The following is a 22,697-nucleotide window of genomic DNA, read 5'->3' as shown; positions in this document are numbered from 1 at the left end:
AATAATATTGTCTACAAGGCCTTGCAAGAAAAACTGACACAATCTCCATGACCTTGCCAGAACAACCAATCCGTCTCCACAGCCTGGCAGAACAACAGAAACTGTCTCCATGGCCTTGGCAGAACAACTGAAACCATCTCAATGGCCTGGGCAGAACAACAGAAACAATCTCCACGGTCTGGGCAGAACAACTGAAACAATCTCCATGGCCTGGGCAGAACACCTGCAACCGTCTCCGTGGTCTGGGCAGAACAACTGAAACCATCTCCATGGCCAGGGCAGAACACCTGCAACTGTCTCCATGGCCTGGGCAGAACAACTGAAACTGTCTCCATGGCCTGGGCAGAACAACTGAAACCATCTCCACGACCTGGGCAGAAGAATGGAAACCATCTCCACGGCCTGGGCAGAACAACTGAAACCGTCTCCATGGCCTGGGCAGAACAACAGAAACAATCTCCACGGCCTGGGCAGAAAAACTGAAACAATCTCCATGGCCTGGGCAGAACAACTGAAACCATCTCCACGGCCTGGGCAGAACAACTGAAACAATCTCCATGGCCTAGGCAGAACAAGTGAAACCATCTCCATGGCCTAGGCAGAACAAGTGAAACCGTCTCCATGGCCTTGGCAGAACAAGTGAAACCGTCTCCATGGCCTGGGCAGAACAACTGAAACCGTCTCCATGGCCTGGGAAGAACAACTGAAACCGTCACCACGACCTCGGCAGAACAACAGAAACCGTGTCCATGGCCTGGGCAGAACAACTGAAACCATCTCCATGGCCTGGGCAGAACAAATGAAACCATCTCCACGGCCTGGGCAGAACAACTGAAACCGTCACCACGACCTGGGCAGAACAACGGAAAACGTGTCCATGGCCTGGGCAGAACAACTGAAACCATCTCCATGGCCTGGGCAGAACAACTGAAACCATCTCCGTGGCCTAGGCAGAACAACTGAAACCATCTCCATGGCCTGGGCAGAACAACGGAAACCGTCACCACGACCTGGGCAGAACAACGGAAACCGTGTCCATGGCCTGGGCAGAACAACTGAAACCATCTCCATGGCCTGGGCAGAACAACTGAAACCATCTCCATGGCCTGGGCAGAACAACTGAAACCATCTCCACGGCCTGGGCAGAACAACGGAAACCATGTCCATGGCCTTGGCAGAACAACTGAAACCATCTCCATGGCCTGGGCAGAACACCTGCAACCGTCTCCGTGGCATGACACTGTTATTAATACTTTCTCCATGGCCTAGGCAGAACAACTAACCCTGTTTCCGTGGCCTTGGCAGAACTACAAACACTGTCTCCATGGCCAGGGCAGAACAACTAACACTGTCTTCATGGCCAGGGCAGAACAACTTATACTATCTTCATGGCCTTGGCAGAACTACAAACACTGTCTTCATGGCCTTGGCAGAACAACTAACACTGTCTTCATGGCCTGGGCAGAACTACAAACACTGTCTCCATGGCCAGGGCAGAACAACTAACACTGTCTCCATGGCCAGGGCAGAACAACTAACACTGTCTCCATGGCCTGGGCAGAACAACTTATACTATCTTCATGGCCTCGGCAGAACAACTAATACTTTCTGCATGGCCTGGAACAGCTTACACCAGTCAGATTATAGGGCCCTGATGACTTCTTCCTCATCTGCCCAACATACTTGTAGCGCTTTATTCTTTCTAAGTGATTTTAATTTTTTACAAGCGAACATATCATAGTCATCTATATAAAAATCCTCATCAACTTTTATGTTCACATGAATCCAATTTTTAGCCTTGAAATGTTATTAATCTCTTAATCCAAAATTCTTATCATCACTTTAACAGATTTAACTTGATAGCTGACAACGTTGAGAAGCAGAGTTGCATTGGCTATGGGGGGGGGGGGGGGGAATAAACACATGGTTCCTTATAACAAAACAATAAGGAAAAAAAACAATAAATAGACCTGACTCTTGAATTGTTTTTCATACAACATGACCAAGGTCAATAATAACTGTTTTAACAGCTTCAACTACAATAGTTATAATGGCCACTATAGTGCAATGGGTTGTCACTATGCCAGACAAACCTCATAACAATCCATTACATGTCTTACATAAATAAGATTACATTCTCCATACTTAGAGAAAAACAAATATTAGTCTACATGTACACACATAATTAATAACAGAATAATCAGCTTAGGGCATTTTCAAGACTGCCTATTCAGGAAAATGATTTTGCCTGTTTATAATCAGGTATCAGTCGCACAGCTAGGGCTTAGGGGGATGGGTTCTCATGCAACATTTAAGGCCCAGAGCAGAAGGCCATGACCAAGGTATTGGTTAGTTTGGCCTAGAACCAATAATTAGATGGCAACTTTGTCCAAAACAAACACAAGTCCTGTTAAACTTTCATTATCATAGAGCTGTCACACAACGAGTTTTAGATAATCAATTACAGCATGTTCAGGCCGTCAGCTATCACAAATACTTACCTCTGTACCATTTGTGGCCTGATGAAATTAATACATGTCATAAAGAGATGACAGTATAACATCGGGAATGGTATTAAGAGCTCATACAAATGTGGTGAGGTGTACATATTGAAGCATGATCATTAGTTATCAGCACGTCTATGGCAATCTTCCAGTCAGCACTCTGACAGACTGTCTTACAAATCCTTCATAAGATCTTTATCAAACACTGTATCATGCAAACAATATTCAGTTGAACAACTTAACAATATTTGTTTTCAGCAAGTCAGGAAGCCATGCAAAACAAAGACTGTCAATATCATGTAAATAAAAAGTTTAAACTTATATTTCAGAGCAACCATCAGAAAGGTCATCTCTGAATACTTAATTCCAAAATTTATTTAAAAATTACTCCAACTGTCCCCTCTAAAGAAAGTAGACCATATAGTTTTAATCATGTCTTTCTAATGGCCAGTTTACTGGCTTACCTGCATCTTTCAGAGACCTATCATTGCTAACAGGCTTATCTGCATCATTCAGAGACCTACCATTGCTAACAGGCTTATCTGGATCATTCAGAGACCTACCATTGCTTACAGGCTTATCTGGATCATTCAGAGACCTACCATTGCTAACAGGCTTATCTGCATCATTCAGAGACCTACCATTACTTACAGGCTTATCTGGATCATTCAGAGACCTACCATTGCTAACAGCCTTATCTACATCATTCAGAGACCTACCATTGCTAACAGGCTTATCTGCATCATTCAGAGACCTACCATTGCTTACAGGCTTTTCTGGATCATTCAGAGACCTACCATTGCTTACAGCCTTATCTGCATCCTTCAGAGACCTACCATTGCTTACAGCCTTATCTGCATCCTTCAGAGACCTACCATTGCTAACAGGCTTACCTGCATCCTTCAGAGACCTATCATTGCTAACAGGCTTATCAGTATCATTCAGAGACCTACCATTGCTTACAGCCTTATCTGCATCATTCAGAGACCTACCATTGCTAACAGCCTTATCTGCATCATTCAGAGACCTACCATTGCTAACAGGCTTATCTACATCATTCAGAGACCTATCATTGCTAACAGGCTTATCAGTATCATTCAGAGACCTACCATTGCTTACAGCCTTATCTGCATCATTCAGAGACCTACCATTGCTAACAGCCTTATCTGCATCATTCAGAGACCTACCATTGCTAACAGCCTTATCTGCATCATTCAGAGACCTACCATTGCTAACAGGCTTATCTACATCATTCAGAGACCTATCATTGCTAACAGGCTTATCAGTATCATTCAGAGACCTACCATTGCTTACAGCCTTATCTGCATCATTCAGAGACCTACCATTGCTAACAGCCTTATCTGCATCATTCAGAGACCTACCATTGCTAACAGGCTTTATCTACATCATTCAGAGACCTATCATTGCTAACAGGCTTATCAGTATCATTCAGAGACCTACCATTGCTTACAGCCTTATCTGCATCATTCAGAGATCTACCATCGCTTACAGGCTTATCTGCATCATTCAGAGACCTACCATTGTAAACAGGCTTATCTGCATCCTTCAGAGACCTACCATTGCTAACAGGCTTATCTGCATCCTTCAGGATATCAAAGAGGTTAAGTCTATGTTCCTTGAACAGTTTTAACCGGGGCACTGGCTTCGGCTCCTTGAAGTTGCTATCACTGGCAGTCGGGTTCCCTTTCTTGGGCATGCTGAACCTTGATCCTCACGTGCTTCAATGTCTCCGGTAATTCCACCTGCTACAATGTCTTCGTTACTCTCAGGTTTATATGGTGATCACTCATTTAACACTCTCACTTTTGTTATAATTACTTCAATGCATGCACGGTTATTCCTGTTTCTCCTCCATCTATAAATTTTTACTTATTGGACAGTTTAAACCAACACTTTAATAATCATTAAATGTTAGTGAAATTTTTATGTGCTGTTCAATATGTATCAGGTGTTGTAGATTTAAATAACAATCGGTGTTCATCAAATTTCAAATATCTTAAGCCCTTTCTTTATAGAATAAAAAACAAGTTCACTGGTCGGTTATAAGAAAAATAATGGCATAATATTCCAAATCAGATCCTCATAAACTTCAATTCAGATTTATTGACAACGCTCGAAGCAGTGAAAACACAATTTACAACCTCCAGTAGGACATGACTACCAGATTATCTCTGAAAGTGGCAATCCATGTAATTGCATAATAAATTTTCAAAACTAAACCAAGATCTAAGCCGAATGTAACACAATTAAATTTGTCATTAAAATTTCATACATAATCAATGAAGGCCTCAACACATGAAAACCCAACGGTGGCAGTATCTAAGGAACTTATGTTTAAATACTTAGGCAAGACAAAAATTTTGCTGTGTTTCCAGTTACCTGACTGACCTTGATATCAGTCCCATCCCAACCTATATTTTAGAAAAATCAGTAAAATAAGTATAGAAATTGCTTGGACAAATACAAATTGTAATAAAACGCAATAAAATAATTTACAAAAAAGAAAATGGTATCCCTACAAACTTAGCTCATATTCTTTGTCTGCATGTAACCAGAACCACAACCATTATTTTTGTATGTCCTTAATACGATAAGACCTTCTACGACTGAGAGTCAGCCGGTGTTGACACACAGGGCAGTGTTCCAGCAGGCAGGGCGGGACCAGACTCATTCACACAGGCCAACATGTATACAAACTGTACACCACACCTTGTTTGCTCAAAATTTACTTTAAACTTATGTTAATTCAATTGCTATTGAGTCTTTAATAACTTTCAGGACTTTCTTTTCTTTCACAAGTAAATAAAGAATTCGGAAATTCTTAAACAATACTCTTATTTCTAAGAGATCAACTTTGAAATATCTTAAATTTCAGTTAATGGTACAATATGACTAAATAAAGCTTTAAATACCAAGATAAATTTTCTCTGTAAATTATTTTTAAAAACTTTGATAAACATAAAGAATTATTGTTAAATAAATACAGTAAGTGTAATAATAAACTATTCATGAAATAAAAATTAAAATAAATCCCTCTCCAAACCTGACTGGTTTCAGTCGGGTAGATCAAATATTACACACCCTATCTGGATTATCATAACATTTGTGCTAAGCTGGTATTTAAAGTTCAATATAAATAATGCAAAGGCCAAGTTAATATCAAATGATTAATCTACTTAAATATAAAATACAATTGCATGAAATGTAGTTGAGTAAAAGGAGCAGTCAACTGTTTTATAATAAGAATTTCATTGCCCATAAATGTCATCAGCTTACAAGCTTTGAATGCAGTAGAAGAAGATGCCCATGGCCTTTAAGGGTAGGCAGCAATGCAATTTGTGGGGAAGGTCAAAAACTAAAACGTTTAAAAAATACATGTTTTATTTAGCTTTGGGGAACTATCTTTTTTGAGAGTGAAACATTTATTCTTGCCAACATGTTTTGGTTTAGTACGGAGTTAAACAAATTTTACAAAAAATGATTTTAACAGATTTTGGATCCAAAAGCACTCACATTATTACAGAAAGGTCTGATGACATTAGTACTTGGTTTTTATGTCAAAATGCCCCAGACTGTCATTCAACAATGTATTGAGAGATCTTGGTGATAACTTGTCAAATAAGAAAGTTATTCAGAAAAATAATGAAATTTTGTTGATGAAATTTATTTCTGGGTTACAAAAATGCATACTGGTTAGTGACCTATTATTCGCCTGTGCCACTTTTTCGCCCACCCATTTAAAACCAGTCAAAACAATATATTTTACACAAATCAGTCTGGCGTTTCATTGCGGCATCTTTTCTGACAGATATCAGCTGTTGTCTGCGTTCAAATGAAAGTACTATGTGGAATTCGACCCAAATAAACATTGTTTACACTTCTGGCCTTGTAAGTTGCACGCGAGGGATGACGTCATCACGCGCGCACTCATTTGCATGAGGCCCTGTAAGGATTTTTTAATTTTCCTTATACCTTGCATTATCAGACATAATTGATTTGTCTTTTTTAAGTATAAACCGGAGATAAATTATTCAAATACCACATATTGCTGTATTTTAAGTTCAATTTTAGAAAAAGCAAATGGTAAAACCTAAAACCGTTTTTTTAGTCCAAGGGAGGCAACTCAAATTTGAATTAATCATTACATTCTTGTACTGACATGCGTTGTCCCTCTTCGGAAGTCTGTAATTAAGCATACATAATGTAGGTCATGTTTACAGCTTTTCATGTTGCATCGGATATGTAAGTCATGCTTGTTAAATATTGAACCTCAAAACTAAAATGAAGTTGATTTTTTAAAACATTTAAAGTTTTGGTCCCTCCATTGACTTTTGCATCACTGCCGACTCTTAATAACGAAATCAGGATAGTTATTCTTTAGAACTAACATAACATGACATGCTGAGAACCTGAATGAAGGTTGCAATTTCAGCTTTTGTTTAGATGTTTATTGATAATATAAATGCATTAACACTGTCAAAGCAAACCTGAGCAATAACTTACTAAATATTGTTTTTTGCTGGACTAAAACCTGACTGACAGACAGGGCCAAACAATATGTCTCCCAATGAATGGGGGAGATATAACTAAGCTGTATTGTATTTACTCCTGATCGACCAGAAAATAAACAACTACAGTGAATGACTTCTACTGCCTCCAAACGGCACTAACACTAGCTGCAGCAGAAGAATGATAATACATCTTACATCTAAAAACAGTCTTCTAACATAATACAACACCCCTTCACAACATTTTAGCAATGTTTTTACATTTGTATTCCAAAAATAATAATTAACAACAATTGAAACCATGAAAAACAAGAAAATCAACACTACATGAAACTGAATGCCATTTGTTTGCAAATCTTAATGGTCTATAAAATAAACTGATTTTAAACATCACTTAAGCTGGTATCATACATGTGTGCTATTCACTTGAATTATTTCATCCCTGGCAGAAACCATTTCCAGTCATAAAAGGTTTGAACCATGGACCAAGGAAGGGAGACGGTCACCTTAACCACTAGACCATCGCACCATCGACACTCAAGTTGGGTGGGAGACAGTCACCATCAGCCATGGTAACTATTTTAATGAATATAACCACTTGTACAATTGTACTTGCCCTGAATGTTACCCTGAGAATTTCATAAGCATAACCATTGATTCGTGAAAAAACTTTATCAATGTTTAATATCAACCAGTATTCTAACTTTCAGCAAACTATAATGTGTTTTGTTGTTAAAGCCACATTCCATGGTTTGGACAATCCATATCACAAAATATATTTGTCCGTATTCCACTTTGCTGATGTCATGTCATAACATTACTATAATTTAGTGTTGTTAAAATGACAGCATAACAAAAGGATTGTGTCATTAAAATAGAATTTATCATGAAATATAATTTTTTCAGTGATCTAAATCAGTAATAAATTAGTTATTAGTACTGCATTTCATACATGAGGTTCATTGTTTTCTAAATGTCACTTTATGTTTTAGTACAATCTCACTTGTGCCAACTCAAAGCTCATAACGATAAGGAAGTAAACAGTGTCTTGAAACAAACATACACAAACGTCAAAACAATGTTAACATTCTTACACATAAATAACACATTGTCAGTTTCAAGTTAGTCAAGTTTTAATATTCTATTGTTGTCACGGCACATTTTACAGTGGTCAAAAATAAACACAATGCTTTCTTGGCTTTATATGGCAGTGTTTGTTGATATTTTATAAGCTTTTCAATTTAGTGCAAGAATTCAGGCTTGTTCACCCAATAATGAACATTGATGATTGAACACAATTAAGTGACATCACTCAATGATCAAACAATAAAATTCCGAGCTGTGATGAAACAAGTATGGATGCCAATTCTCCTTTGTTTTTCTCAGTTGACTATAATTGATTGTAATAACACAGGATATAGACAGTGTTTAAGTCAGAATGCTTGACTTGCTATATACAAGGCTTGCATCATACGCCAACAACAAACATGACAACAACAATCAGGGCAGATGACAGTCAACAAAAATCAAATTGAACTATGAGCAGGATAAAAAATAAATAAAACTACAGGGAAATAACTCCCACATAAAGGGAGATAAACTGTACAAGATGCTTTTAGGTTCATGAGTTGTAACTTCCCCTCATTATTATGTTGTTGTTTTTGTACCATGAGTGAACAACTTATTGAACTTACTACTTCGAATGTCTTCAATCTTCTCCATGTACTTTGTAATGCTGGCACCTGGAAGAAAATTTGTGAGAAATTAAAAAAACAGAGGCCATCATAATTCATTGTACCAGAACTGATGAATCTGAAGCTCTAAAATGTTTTGTTTAAACATGTTACATATCTATTTGCATAATTGGATCGTTGTAGGACTGAATATTGTCCAGTTTCTGTATACTGCATACCACACTCTTTCAGCCTCAGTTCAGAAACTGTTTATATCATAACAGGGTAATACAGGCCCTACATGATAACAAACAGTCTGAGACTAGACTCAGAAAAGCATTTTTAAAAAGGAACAATTAAGTGCAATTCAAAAAATTATTATAAGGTTTTTGATTGTACATCTGTCTTAAAACATTTCATAGATGCATGAAAATCCTTGCACGTTTGGACTGTCCAGGCAGCTGGTTCTTTCTTACACAAACCATTTAAGGCAAATCTAATAAAGTAAATGTAATAATGTGTTTTCCATAACTTGTTGGTGTTATCACTGTTTTCAATGCTTTAATCCATCTGACACTCTCACGTTTGGTAATTGTATGCATGAATATAATAAGGAACAGCAGTACTTGTTCCAATATTTTAAACTATATGCTTTTATTTCCAAGTCACAAGCTCATTGTTATGTTTTGATACAGTATGTCATATGATATATGTTTATTATTATGTTGGAAATAGCTCAATGAGCTTATGGTTCTTTAATCTTGTACAAGAAATAATCTTTATTCCATTTCTTTAACAAATATATATATATATATATATATATATGTAAGTTATATTAATTCATTCAAATAATAATATAATTCAACAAAGTTCACCATCCATGCTCTGCTAGAAGATAAGATGAAGATTTGTAATTTTGAGTCTTGAGTCTGAATTTAGACTTGAGACTGTTTGTAATCCTGGTCCATGGAGTGACATATAGCAGATTTTTGTTGAATTTTGTTTAAGATCGATATTTTTGGGCGTGATCAAAACAATCTTTTCAGAAAAGGTATTATTTTCTGTGCTCATGACAATAAAAAGGTGTTATTTGAAAAATCATATGATAAACATTATGTTGTGATGCCACTTTGGTGACGCAATTTCAAAACTTTTTAACCTGGCACAGTGGATGCTAAAGTACACTCAACGAGTTAGACCCACTTTCCGTTTCCCTTACGGTTACACATTTTCGGAAAATCAGGAGGTTAAACATGCATTCAAAGTTCACAGCGCATGTTCATGGTTCAGAATCATGTAAAATGTCGACTGTTTTATGATGCAATACAATTACTGGCAATATTTTATGATTCAATGTTTGTTTTTCAAGACAATATTCAATTGGCGTTTACGGACACAAATACAAATTAAACATTGGTTAGAATCTTTTATGATTAACAATGTGCATAAGCATATAAACAAATAACTTCTGAACAAGAAAGATTTCTTGCCTATCTGATTAGACACGGAGTTCCGCTGCGGGGTCATAAATAGGTGGATTTCCAACGCTATCTTTCATATTAAACTCGGCGGTAAGCCAGCCACTCGGAGGAACTCAGATCCAGATTATTGTTCCCCAGAAGTATAAATTTACAATGTCATGAAATAACATCCCTGCTCAATACTGGTGTGTAGTCTAAAATAATAGGCGTGTTATACGGGATTCTTCCAATCCCTAACGTCTAAACGGGAATGTGCAAAAAAAGAGGGTGTTTTAAAAATATGGAAGTGAAGTATTTTATGGTTGAAATTGATCATAAAGAGTTATATACACATTTTACCATGTAAGTGAAAAGTTATTTTGCACTAAACAAGCATTTAATGCATTTAAACAAGTTGTTTACCTTTCCAACAAAACGAAAGTTGACTGACAAAGAAAACAATTATGCGAAGGGGAACAACTCGATACAATCGTAATAACTCGCCCTCCTCCGACAAAGCTTCGAGATAGACCTTGTTATACAATCGTAACAACTCAGCCATGGCCGAAATGTTCTGAGCGATTTAAAACTGTGCCCTGAAGCCTTGCAGGTGCCCTTCATGTATATACATACATGCCATATCCCCCGGAGGGGGAAAAAATCCCCTGGAATCTCGACCCATCCCCCGGTCTCCCGGAGAGGGGTGAAAATCCCCCGGAATTAAAAAAAGTGTGTTTAAAATTATGCAAAATTATCACAGGGTTTAATTATATATGCCTGTTTACAGTTATAATGCCCTTCCTGTCTTAATTGGATTATCAACTGATGGTGTGTTTTAACAACACCTATTGGGTGACACTTAATAAATCAGCAGGGCACATTTCATGCATTGTTTTGATTGAAACTGACAGAATTTGGTAAGAAATGTCAATTAGACTGGTCAGATAAAAGGTCGATTTTCATTGGTTAAAACTATAGGTTTTATCCAATCAGAGAGGATGTAACAAATTAAAGTGTTCTTCAAAACGTGTCATTGTCTAGTCCAGGCTAACCATCATTAAAAAAAAGCCTGGACGGCATTTTAGAATGACTAGTGTCATTGTCATCAAAAGGATTTATAATTTAAAGGTGACAGTACATTATTTAGTAAAGAAAAGGATTAAAATAACTAAAAGACAATGCTGTTCTTTGTTATGTCCCACTAATATGTTTATATACATGACATGACCTTCATCGCAAATATCGGAAAATAACAGAACTTCCAGAAGAGAAACTGAAAGTAGACAATTCGGATGAAATGACTTTTATTTATTTTAATATTATGGTGGTGATGTTTTTATTTTTTGATGAATGCCAAAAGATGATATGTTTATGAACTTAAACAATAAATTGTGCATTTGCTTTTTATCAGAAGCAAACAAATCTGACTATTTGGGAATTGAAATGAAAAATATTGATAATTCATTCCATTCTCTCTATTAGTCTGAAAGTCATCATTTATGATCATAATGAGCAGATTTTGTATCCGATTTTAGAGGAAGGTAAGCCCATTAAATTGTCTCTGAAACATATTTTTCTGTGAAGTATTCTATTTTGCAATTGAGTGCTTTTATTATGCAATATGGCTGTGTCTCATAAAAATATAGATGAAGTGCTGGAAAAAGGGGTAGACAAGGTAAATTGGCACGTGTGTCATGCCCGTAATGCTACATGGCGATGATGAAAATTCTCTGGTATGTGACCCAAATCCCCTTAAATTCTGGACATAATCCCCTCGGGAGCCTTTCAAAATTATGGCAATTTGTTTTTTTTGCACTTGCGTCTTAAAATACTTTGAAATTTTGTCGAATTAGACCTGCTAAAAAATCCCCCTGAATACTACCAAAATCCCCCTGAATTTTCAGACTTTTGAACAAATCCCCCTGAATGGTCTCCAGAAAATATGGCATGTATGTATATATCGTTATGTTTTGACAGAATGAAATGAAAAAAAGCCGTCAAACTCATAATTATAAGTTGGATATTTATTTTTTGTGTACGGAACTAATATAAAATAACATTATCTGGTAATATTTCTTGTTTTTATGATATTTTATAGACTCTATATGCTTTAACCCGGAATCCTGATCGGAACAACTACCCACTTTTGATACTAAACAATTTGTACGTGAAGGATTTGCCATATCAAAAATCTAAAAAAAAATCCGCCAAAGTACAATTATTTGGACTATACTGGTGTGCAGCCTCTGACATAAATTTAATAAAATTAATAGGGGTATAGATTTGTTCCACAACCTCCCTAAAATGATATGCAGGGTTTGGGAATACTTAATTCTCAACCATTTAGTTCTAAACAACAGTGACAATTAAAACAGTTTACGTTCGCACAGAACTAAATGAGATGTACCTGTATCGACTGTGGCTCGCACATGTTTGTATTTTGGATTCTCTGGAATTTTTCGGTTCATCGGCTGAAAAAGCAAAATGCAACAGTTTAACAGATTTTACAAATTAGTTTTGATAGAAAACCGTTGCAAGGCTATGGATCTGTTTAGAATTGATAATATGTTGTTATTACTTTATTCAAAAAACATATTTACATCCGATTTCTTCGCTCTTGAAGTACTGACGGAAGACATCTTTGTATATATTCGTAACGATGCAAGTGCGATTGCGCAGACGCTTGACGCGCGTGCTTTGAATAAGAACATGTTTAAAATGCGGCAAAAGGCATTCCAATCAAAAGACTTCTACACAGTGACCTCCCCTTACCGGTAAGCTTATAATCGGAATGTGGGAGTTATGTATAGTTTGACCATTACATACTTTTTAAATGTAACCGAAATTGTAGTTTGAGTTTCTTTTGCTGAAAAACAGGTAGTTTGCATTTTTAAAGGCCGGGGTAATAGCATAAAAAGCAGACAGTCAGAAAAATGGCTATTTTATTTGACCTCAAAGAGCTGTCTGCTAGTACTTTTATCAAATAAATAAGAAATTTACATACATAACTTGCTAAATTTGTCATATGGTTTATTTAATGTATCGTAAACATATTTTGTAAATCTCAAGTTTCTCAAACAGTTAAAAATACTACTTTCAAATATTTATTTCATAACTGTCAAACAAATTCAATTTACCCAGCAATGTTAATTGACAGTTTTTTTTTAAAGTTCACGACCCTCTAACAGCCAACTGAGTTTCACTACCAGATCCTGTTAACTAACACGTGGTGGGAAACATCCATTATCTTGGCTGATATATACTATCAAATGGCTTATTATACCACAATCATCTGTGGAAGTATTGGTCATGGTATATGAAATTTATTTATCTATTCTCAAATGAGAAACCAATGGACAAATTCTTTTGTACCACTCTATCAGGAGCACACAATACAACAAGCCCTGTGAGCAGACCTCATAAACCGATGGCTGTCCGGTAGGATATTTGGGGTCATGCACCCCGGCCTTTAATCATCTATTATCCCATTCCGAAAATGGAATACTAGTCACGAATGGGTTGTGAGGCACATGTATACATATTTAAAAAGTACACTTTTGCATCAATCCTTTTGTACTATAGTTTCTATACGCTGCAAAAACTAGTATAGCTGCATTTGGTCATTGTTGAGTAATACATCATTAAAACTGATATCATATTCCTACAGCACGATTATGGTATGCGAATCATAACACCACTGAATTAGTTAGAAAACAATATGACATCGTCTACATAACTTTGTAAAAAATAGCGCATAACAATGCGGCAAAGTATTTATCGTGGGTTTCTACTGGACACATTCCCCAAATTCTGGTGGATTTGCCTCTTCAGTGTTCACAAACCTTCTGTGTAAGTATAGGGGCAATGAAATGATTTATACTATCACGCCTTATTGTACCCAGAGGTCTTTTTTGTAAAGATACATGGATCTTGTCAGCAGGTACCCTTTGATAATATCTCATCAGATATATTTTACAGACATTTCGTCGTAATTATAAGTCCCTAAGGTACAATGGTACATTACGGTAACGTGGTTCCATCCTGTACAAAATCAGGTGTGCGTTTTGCATCACCATATCTGGAATGAATGCGAAACATGGCCACCGCCTCTTCTTTGATCTGATAGAGATCCTATATGTGCTAATGTTTTGGTCCTTTCTGTCGACTCCGTCCACCTAACAGTTGTATTCATTGACAAGACTGGTTTGTTCTATCTCAATATAACGCCGATCTTGTTTTGACTATCTTCTGAGGCGGCTGATTGGCGTAAGTGGATTTCAATTTTAGGCAATGTGGACTTCATTATTGTCATTCCATTCAACAAGCAGGGAATGATTGTCATATAATTATATAGTCAAATGTGCTTATTGTTAGCTTTAGCAAGGGACATAATTAAGACACAAGTGAGAAGTACACTATTTTCGCTCGCACTGTTCCAATGTTCCAATGCCCATTTCAGATACTCTCTCTAAGAGTCTTTATGCATGTAAATAGAGTGTAAACGTATATACGATAATTTCGATATGGGGGTAGCTCGGCAAGGTCAAGTACGCCACCTAAACCTAAATCGTGCTGACCAAGAACGGCACCCATGTAAGGCTCAATCTGGAAACGACCTTCAGCAGTATCAATTGTATACTATGTACACATAACCAACATTTCAGCCAACCAGTAATCAGTAGGCTTTTAGGGTCATGATAAGGAATTGTTTATGTACTTTAATTAAGCATGCATTTGGTGCAGAGAGTAGACATCATTATCATCATCCAATATATGGGATGATCGGCTGTAGTGGGATAAAATGTAATTAATCTGGTATGTATTGAATCATTGAGGATATAACACCCTGTTCCCATGAAACTGGAAACTATTTATTTTTAACAGAATCCGAAATCAGAATTTTATTGATACTAATTTTAAAAACCTTATTTGAATAGCATTGAAAATTTCAAGATATATAATTGCACTAAACAATGAATAAGCTAAACTAGATAATGGACCACAAAACATAAACGCCCTGCATAGATTGAACGTAGACGTGGGCAGATAATATAGAACGACTTTGTCCTATATGTTATGTCTATATGATATGCACTTGAAGACGAGTTTCTATTTATTTTTGAATGTCAATTGTATGTATTGAAGAAATCATTATACCTAAATATTATTGCCAACAACCCTTAAAAGGTATAAAACCTTTTAAGTCAGAAAATGCTAAAAACGTATGATCCATCTCTGGATTATTAACTAAAAATGCTCACCTGTATTACAATGATGTTTTTATTACATGTATTATTTACCAATTGCACTGTTGATAGAAGTACACATTTCTGGTTATTGTATAAGATACATACAATTTGTTTAGTCTCAACGAGTAACTGCAGAAATATACCGACATTATATTATAATCTGATTTATAAATGGAGCATTGAATATGTTATCGATTCATACATAAGACGCGTGGCAAGATATAGTTAACAAACCGTTTGCAGCAAAAAGAAAACAATTCTTTTATTAAAGTTCCACAGTGTACATATTATGTTCAAAATACGAATAGGGAGTACGGACTGGTCCAGCATGTCACCATATTTCCAACTCGATAGGGTAATGGTCACTCAGATCGTATGCCTGAAATTTTTATGGACAACTAAACAAGCACTTTCATTTGTTTTTATATAGGATAGAACAATAAGGAATTCATAATTCGAGAAATACAAACTCAAACTACTTAAAACTAGATCTGCATTAACGGTCATTATATCCTATATAAATATGAAGACATGGCAGTTGGGAAAAGAAATCACTATAGCTATTGTAGCGTACATGATGTACTAAGTTCAAACTATTCAAACATCATACAGTACACATACAAGATACGACATGAAAGAATAGTATCATATGCAATGGTTGCTTAATCCGCTACATTCCATTTAAATTCTCGACCGACAGCAAATGAAAGGCCTGATGTTATGCGCTATCAAGAATACCTTGGTGTAGGACATTCCGAAGTGGGCATCATATAGAAACACCCCTTCGCTCCCGGGGATGATAGCAGAACGAATATTCGGACCGGACAAAATGAACCTGCAAAAATAGGCAACATATGTTGTATATTTTTCTGCGATGCCGTATTTTAGAAGTTATAGCTTACATGTGAATCATCCGGGGTTGGAAACAGCAAGAGAATTGCAACCGCATGTCGATGACGATCGTCTCAAAGTTCGTATGCCTATTTTGCCCGTTCCGTGCAAACCGAAACATCAACACTTAAATAATGTTCGACAGTAGCTTCTTGCTTGTTCAGACATGCCACAGATTATAAACAAATCTTGCAGGGAGATAACTTGGAATCACAAACTAAATACAACGTTAAAATGCAAGATTAAAACTGTTAATTGTCAGTAATGAAACGTTCAACACTTTTAACTTATCCTAGCCCCGGCCTAAGCAGTCATCTTTAGCTAATGTCCAAACACAGTTTTTACTTTTCCAAAAGTGCTAAAATTGTTTGAGTTACGTATGGTATGAACCGTTCTTACACCATTTTTGTCCGAACAGATAGTATGATCTCGGTCTGCGATTACGTTCTGCAGAAGACTCTTGTTGTTGTTGAGTTTATAAAGGTCTGCCCGCGCCCTATAATGGCCGCATTATGGCTTGACCCCGTCACATCCCCACGTGTGACTTAAACAGAATTTTGAAGCCAAGGGGGGAGTTTTACCCCCATCGGTTGATGGGTTATTCGCCAAAGGAGTAATTTTGTACCCAAAATGCCGCGAAACCTGCGATGAATGACATCTAGAGTGATCCCACTCTGCAGAAGACTCTCTCAAATTGAATGGGTATATCGAGACCTAACATGCGACATATACTTAGCAACGCGATTGGCTATCGAACAGCACGGATTCGCCAACGGCGTTAGTACGACGTCAGTATATTTTCTTCTTGCATGAACCTAGCCTGGGAAGTAAAAACCAAGGTTGACATGCGATTATTGCGTAAAATGCCATATCAGTTTTTTGCACTATAGATCATGCACGGACCTGTCATAAGCGCAATCTGTTGAAGAGACAGTGGTGTCGATGTCAAAGCCGAGCGGCCAGTAGAATAGCTGCTCATTATAGATGGGTAGTTTGCGCAAGTCGGACTCCGAGGCGTAACTACAGTCCGCGTTCAGGTCGCCCATGATTATCACGTCCTGAGAAAAACAACGAAATGTGTTCTACTTTCTCCTATTCAATGACATTAGTAGCGCTATTGTTCATCAACTTCAACAGGGGTATGTTTAAAAGTAGTTTTCCCATATTAAATTATGTTTCTTTAATATGAAAGCGAATTAATTGAAGGTAAAAACTGTGTCGAATAATTATTTTTACTCCGAACTCTATTGCTTGTTCTTCGTATAGCCGTACTTGGCATTCTTTAGATAGGATACTATTCATTCTCATTTTCAATCTTCCGCTTAAAACCCACCTTAATAGCCGGCCACGTTTTCAGAACGTCGTAATATACGTCGATCAGCGAGTCAATCTCAGCAACGGCTTCGGTGGGTTTGATGTGAACACCTGCCAACGCAATGTCGTAGGTACCTGTAGAGGCAAGAGGACCAGGAATCACGAACAAAAGTAGGGTTGAAATACTTCCTGCTCAGATTGGACAATTATAATTCTTATTCAATCAGATATCCGAACAACTATGCTATACTCGAACCCTGTTGATTCCATCTCGCCTAGCTCGAATTTCTCGTTGACTCGACCTGAATGTAAAAGACCGATATCTATATACTGAAGGCAAGTATTCCCGCTTGTCTCGATTTTTCCGAGGCTCGATGTATTTTCGCCGGTCCCTGGGAGTTCGAGCCAATGATATTCGACTATACGTCAATCAGACTTCGGGTATAAAACCGGAAGTCAATATTCAAATCATTGTGGTATAATGATCTATGTAGTTTTGTGTCAATTGGGCCTTTATCTTGTGGCTCTACCAAGGGTATCCTTTTAAAGGTTTGACTATTGGACTGTCGCTGTAGTTTTCATTGTATTTGTATTATATATATTGTTATACGTGTACCGGTACGAGGTTAAGTACACTCGGGGAATCATCAATGACGCATTGTTATTGAACAAACATTTGGACAATTGTGCGATTAGAGACCTCACCTCCAACGGGCCTGACCAGGATACAGTAGGGCTCCCTCTCGAAGGCGTCACTGTTGTCGTCCGGTCCGTCGTCGTACTGGTGGGTGGATATCAGGGAAATGGTGCTGTGTCTGGAGGGGGCGATACACGTGAGTGGTGCAAACTTATACACGGTAGTATTATCATAAAAGGACTTTATCACATACTGTTCGCAATATTTATTTGGCTAAAATATATGCAATATAGAAAAATAATAGAAGCGCTGTAATTTAAGATCTTAACTTGGGGACAAGGAATACCTAAAGAAGTAGGCGTATTCCTCCTTTGACGTTGTCCGTCCCAAACGTTCACTGATCACCATGCCGTACTCTAACCTGTAATTCAATTTCTTGTCTGAGTGAATATGTACAACATATTCATCAGTGATAATTCCATTTCCAAAATGACGTTCAGACGTATACATTTAGGCAACTGGACACGATAACTTCCGAGATACGTGTGCATTTCTTATATTCCGTTCATGAACTTATCCTCCTTTAACTCATTCAATAATTAAGTTATGTTAAGTGTCCATTTTATAACTGGATAAAGCTGAATGATGTTCGACAATATTATGAAATGCACTACCATTCAGACCAATGACATCTGCCTATTATTTCCATCGACCACTTCCAAGAAGGTTGGTTTATGGCTAAACGGTTCAAAGACTTCGATTTAAATCTTACTTGCTGCCATCAGATCCAAAATCAGTGTGTCGCCCTACCATGTCTCAGAACAATGATGTAAGTGTATCGCCCTGTATTTACTAACGATACGTTGACGACCATTTGCAAAAGGTTCTGAACGTTCTTGAATTTTAATCTCAATACCGTCCGACAATGTCCCATAGTTGTATACATACATTACATACGACGTATACAAACAACCTCTGTAACAGTATACTACTGAACTCCCTGACCTGCCGACCATGTCCCAAAGTTGTTGTATGGCCTCTCCTGTGGCGTCCCTGATCTCCTGGATGAGCATCACGTCGTACAGACGCACAATCTGTAAACGAAAGTAAGTTGGCGCACCATTCGCGTCCTTGGTCAGAAGATTTGTTAATATTCACGAATTGATTAAGTTAAAAGCTTACCCAACTACTTGACTTTGTTCTTCTCACCCGTAGACAAAAAAACAACAACATGGAAATACTAACTGATTTTGTTTCAAATTTGATAAGTTCCGTTATCGTTTTAACTCTGTTTAGGCCACACCAACTCTTTCGATTGTTTTACGGATTTTGTCCGTTATGTTTTGTATCGAACGAGCGGAAACAAAACAAAACAAATATATTTTAAAAACCGGAGCTGGAAAAATTGAAACCATTTGTTCCTGTAGAAGGCCAATCCTGAATAAAATTAGTTTTGAGGTATAATTTTAAGTAAATACCTTTCGATCGGAAGTATTCATTTTATAAATATTTTTAAGACTTTCGAAAGCTGTCGATGCAACATGGCTTTACAAAGAATGTTGTTGTTTTTGACATTCTTTCGATTCTTTTTCTAACAGTTGGAGCGGTCAATATCATTATACGGATTTTTGCATTAACTAAAAAATAGTTGCGGTAAAGCTAAGCCGTTGTTGTAAGGACAAAACTAAAGTGTAAATTAAACAAGCCATTATGGCCCTAAATCGCTCACCAGAGTAAAAAAGTTTAACCTTTGTTATCAATATAGCTTGTTTCTCTAAGAATATTGAAAAAAAGCTGTCACAGTGGTGATGTGACAAATGCCTCCGAATGTGACATTGACCTATGAACAAGTACATAAAAAGTTGATCTTGCCTTTATGTGTCAAATACATATGGCAAGATATACACATGTTGCCTGGATAATCACTGACAGGACTTGTCACAGTTGCCTGAAAAAGCACCAACCAAGGATAATTCCTATGAAGTTTAATCAAAATTGTCCAAGCGGTTTAGGAGAAGAAGATAATTATAACCAATTGTTGACATTTTCCTTTAGGTTGCCATGGCAACCAGACTTCTGCATGGAATTAATTTCTTTGAACAAATTTGAAAAAAACATCAACCAAGGATCATTCCTATGAAGTTTCATCAAAATTGTCCAAGCGGTTTAGGAGAAGAAGATGATTATAACCAATTGTTGACATTTTCCTTTAGGTTGCCATGGCAACCAGAGTTCTGCATGGAAATAATTTCTTTGAACAATTTTGAATAAGCACCAACCAAGGATCATTCCTATGAAGTTTAATCAATATGTCCAAGCGGTTTAGGAGAAGAAGATGATTATAACCAATTGTTGGCATTTTCCTTTAGGTTGCCATGGCAACCAGAGTTCTGCATGGAATTAATTTCTTTGAACAATTTTAAAAAAGCACCAATCAAGGATCATTCCTATGAAGTTTAATCAAAATTGTCCAAGCGGTTTAGGAGAAGAAGATAATTATAACCAATTGTTGACATTTTCCTTTAGGTTGCCATGGCAACCAGACTTCTGCATGGAATTAATTTCTTTGAACAAATTTGAAAAAAACATCAACCAAGGATCATTCCTATGAAGTTTCATCAAAATTGTCCAAGCGGTTTAGGAGAAGAAGATGATTATAACCAATTGTTGACATTTTCCTTTAGGTTGCCATGGCAACCAGAGTTCTGCATGGAAATAATTTCTTTGAACAATTTTGAATAAGCACCTACCAAGGATCATTCCTATGAAGTTTAATCAAAATTGTTCAAGCGGTTTAGGAAAAGAAGATGATTATAACCAAATGTTGACGACGGACGACGGACGACGGACGACAGACGCCGGACATAGACCGATCACAAAAGCTCACCTTGAGCACTTTGTGCTCAGGTGAGCTAATGATTTAATAGTACTTTTAAAACAACGGGCCCAGTTACACTCGACACAACCTCAGACGTGTCCCAACATTTATGAATAATTGTAAAAAATAATAACAAAGGAGTATTGTTTTGAAAACGCTTAGCAACCTTCATTTGTATATTTCGATTTGTTTGTTTTGCAATATTCTACGAATCCGAATGAAACCCTGTCTGAAGAAAATAAACACCTCTCCATGATACATTTTTGCCCTTGTACTTTAGAATATTTTAATAAAGACATCGGGAAAATCGGAAGTTTTTTCTTTCTTTTGTCTTTGAGTATATCATAATGCAAATGTGCAATACCACAAAACGATCATCTTTAGAGTCAAACAAATAAAACAAAGCCACAGCTTACATCACGAATATGAGCGGCCATGACCGGGTCGCTCATTTTGCTCCGCCCGAAAATCTTGATGTTGAAAGCACCGAACTTAAGCACTCGCGGGAGCCGCGCCGCCCGACCCTGAACTGCATGAGCACCGGAAGTGGCGTTCACGGCCGGCAGACAACTGTAACTTCCGACCAGGAGGCACAGCGCAAGAAATTGCAGACACGCAGACATTCTGAATAAATGTTCTCACATAGTGTATTGTAGTGATTCGAATATCAAAAACATATTACATCCAATTAGTGTTAATGATATGTTATAACTGTCTTTGAATTATATCTTTTTAAGTTTCAACCTTGGACTTACCTGATCAGAAGTTTATACGGTCAGCATGTCCAAGACCATATTTTATCGAGACTATTCTATATTCGGCCGCAGTTGGCCCAACGTTTATCTCCAGTATACATAACAGCTATAGCCTGTGAAAGTAATTAGTACTGTGCACAATATCGTTTTAAAATGAAGTCGAACGTGTATTGTAAATGTAGAATAGTGATAAGTAAAGTATCAAATCGAAATTTTATTCAACGTACACAATTAAGAAAGTAATTGTTAAAACATGAGGGTTTATGGCATTTTGTTTCTCCGTTTTGGTTAAATTTATCATTTCTAAAGACATGCTGTACTGTGTCTGTCTTGGATTGTCATTTTTGCTTTACAAATATGTTGTCATGTCACTGGTGTCTAGGCCAGGGTCATTTCTTATCTCCCCGGTATGAAACTTCTCTTGAACGTAGGAGAGTAAAGCATGATTTTGAAAGTTAACACCCATATCGTTAAAAGTAATAAATTGTTGAACATAAACACTCGGACGGGTTGTAAACGGGTTAAAACTCCTCATCTGCATTGCATATTAAAGAATGCTTAAGGGTCTCATGACAAGTGATTTGGAACCGAAATAAATGTTTTTTACTATTTACTGAATTTAAAAAAAAATAAAGGACATTCCGGCCGCAATTTCTCGAAAAACCTTAAGTTCCCCATAAGAGGATAAAGCGTAGCTCACCATATTTGTTCTGGTATAATTTGTGTAATGTTTAAGGGTGTTTGGACTTAAAAGGAATTATGAACTTGATGATAATCACGATTAACTATTTTTTGAGTTTTTAAGTG

At 37.0% G+C, this 22,697-nt stretch overlaps 2 protein-coding genes across 4 annotated transcripts in view; both read right to left on the bottom strand.

Moving 5' to 3' along the window:
* Positions 1–12,814, bottom strand: part of LOC128218603 (centrosomal protein of 41 kDa-like) — a 30,350-nt gene extending 17,536 nt beyond the window's left edge. Inside the window, exons 1-3 of one of the 3 annotated variants that reach the window (XM_052926313.1) lie at positions 12,767–12,814; positions 12,574–12,637; positions 8,728–8,775 (exon numbers count right to left, since the gene is read on the bottom strand). In XM_052926313.1, the coding sequence (XP_052782273.1) occupies positions 8,728–8,775; positions 12,574–12,637; positions 12,767–12,805 (151 nt within the window). In that variant the 5' untranslated portion in view covers positions 12,806–12,814. Of the gene's footprint in view, positions 1–2,501; positions 2,520–4,082; positions 4,656–8,727; positions 8,776–12,573; positions 12,638–12,766 lie in introns of those variants that run through there. The other 2 variants (XM_052926312.1, XM_052926314.1) reach the window with 2 other exon arrangements.
* A 2,845-nt stretch (positions 12,815–15,659) lies between these two features.
* LOC128218149 (deoxyribonuclease-1-like) lies at positions 15,660–22,003 on the bottom strand. The gene is made up of 9 exons (XM_052925707.1): positions 21,891–22,003; positions 21,552–21,759; positions 19,263–19,351; positions 18,604–18,678; positions 18,326–18,435; positions 17,640–17,755; positions 17,210–17,364; positions 16,154–16,250; positions 15,660–15,794 (listed from the first exon to the last, which is right to left on the bottom strand). The coding sequence occupies exons 2-9, from the start codon at positions 21,756–21,758 to the stop codon at positions 15,747–15,749; spliced, it is 897 nt and encodes a 298-aa protein (XP_052781667.1). The 5' UTR covers position 21,759; positions 21,891–22,003; the 3' UTR covers positions 15,660–15,746.
* Positions 22,004–22,697: the final 694 nt, after the last annotated feature.

This window comes from Mya arenaria, chromosome 14, assembly GCF_026914265.1.
Source record: "Mya arenaria isolate MELC-2E11 chromosome 14, ASM2691426v1".
NCBI lineage: Eukaryota > Metazoa > Mollusca > Bivalvia > Myida > Myidae > Mya > Mya arenaria.
Note: the sequence above shows the minus strand (reverse complement) of the source record. Positions and strands in the feature narration are given on the sequence as shown.

Coding starts and splice junctions, on each gene's coding strand:
- LOC128218149 (XM_052925707.1), bottom strand. CDS start 21,758: ATGTCTGCGTGTCTGCAATTTCTTGCGCTGTGCCTCCTGGTCGGAAGT. Junction 18,679..19,262: donor CTTTGGGACATGGTCGGCAG/GTCAGGGAGTTC, acceptor ATTGAATTACAG/GTTAGAGTACGGCATGGTGA. Junction 15,795..16,153: donor TCGGAATGTCCTACACCAAG/GTATTCTTGATA, acceptor TAAAAATTTCAG/GCATACGATCTGAGTGACCA.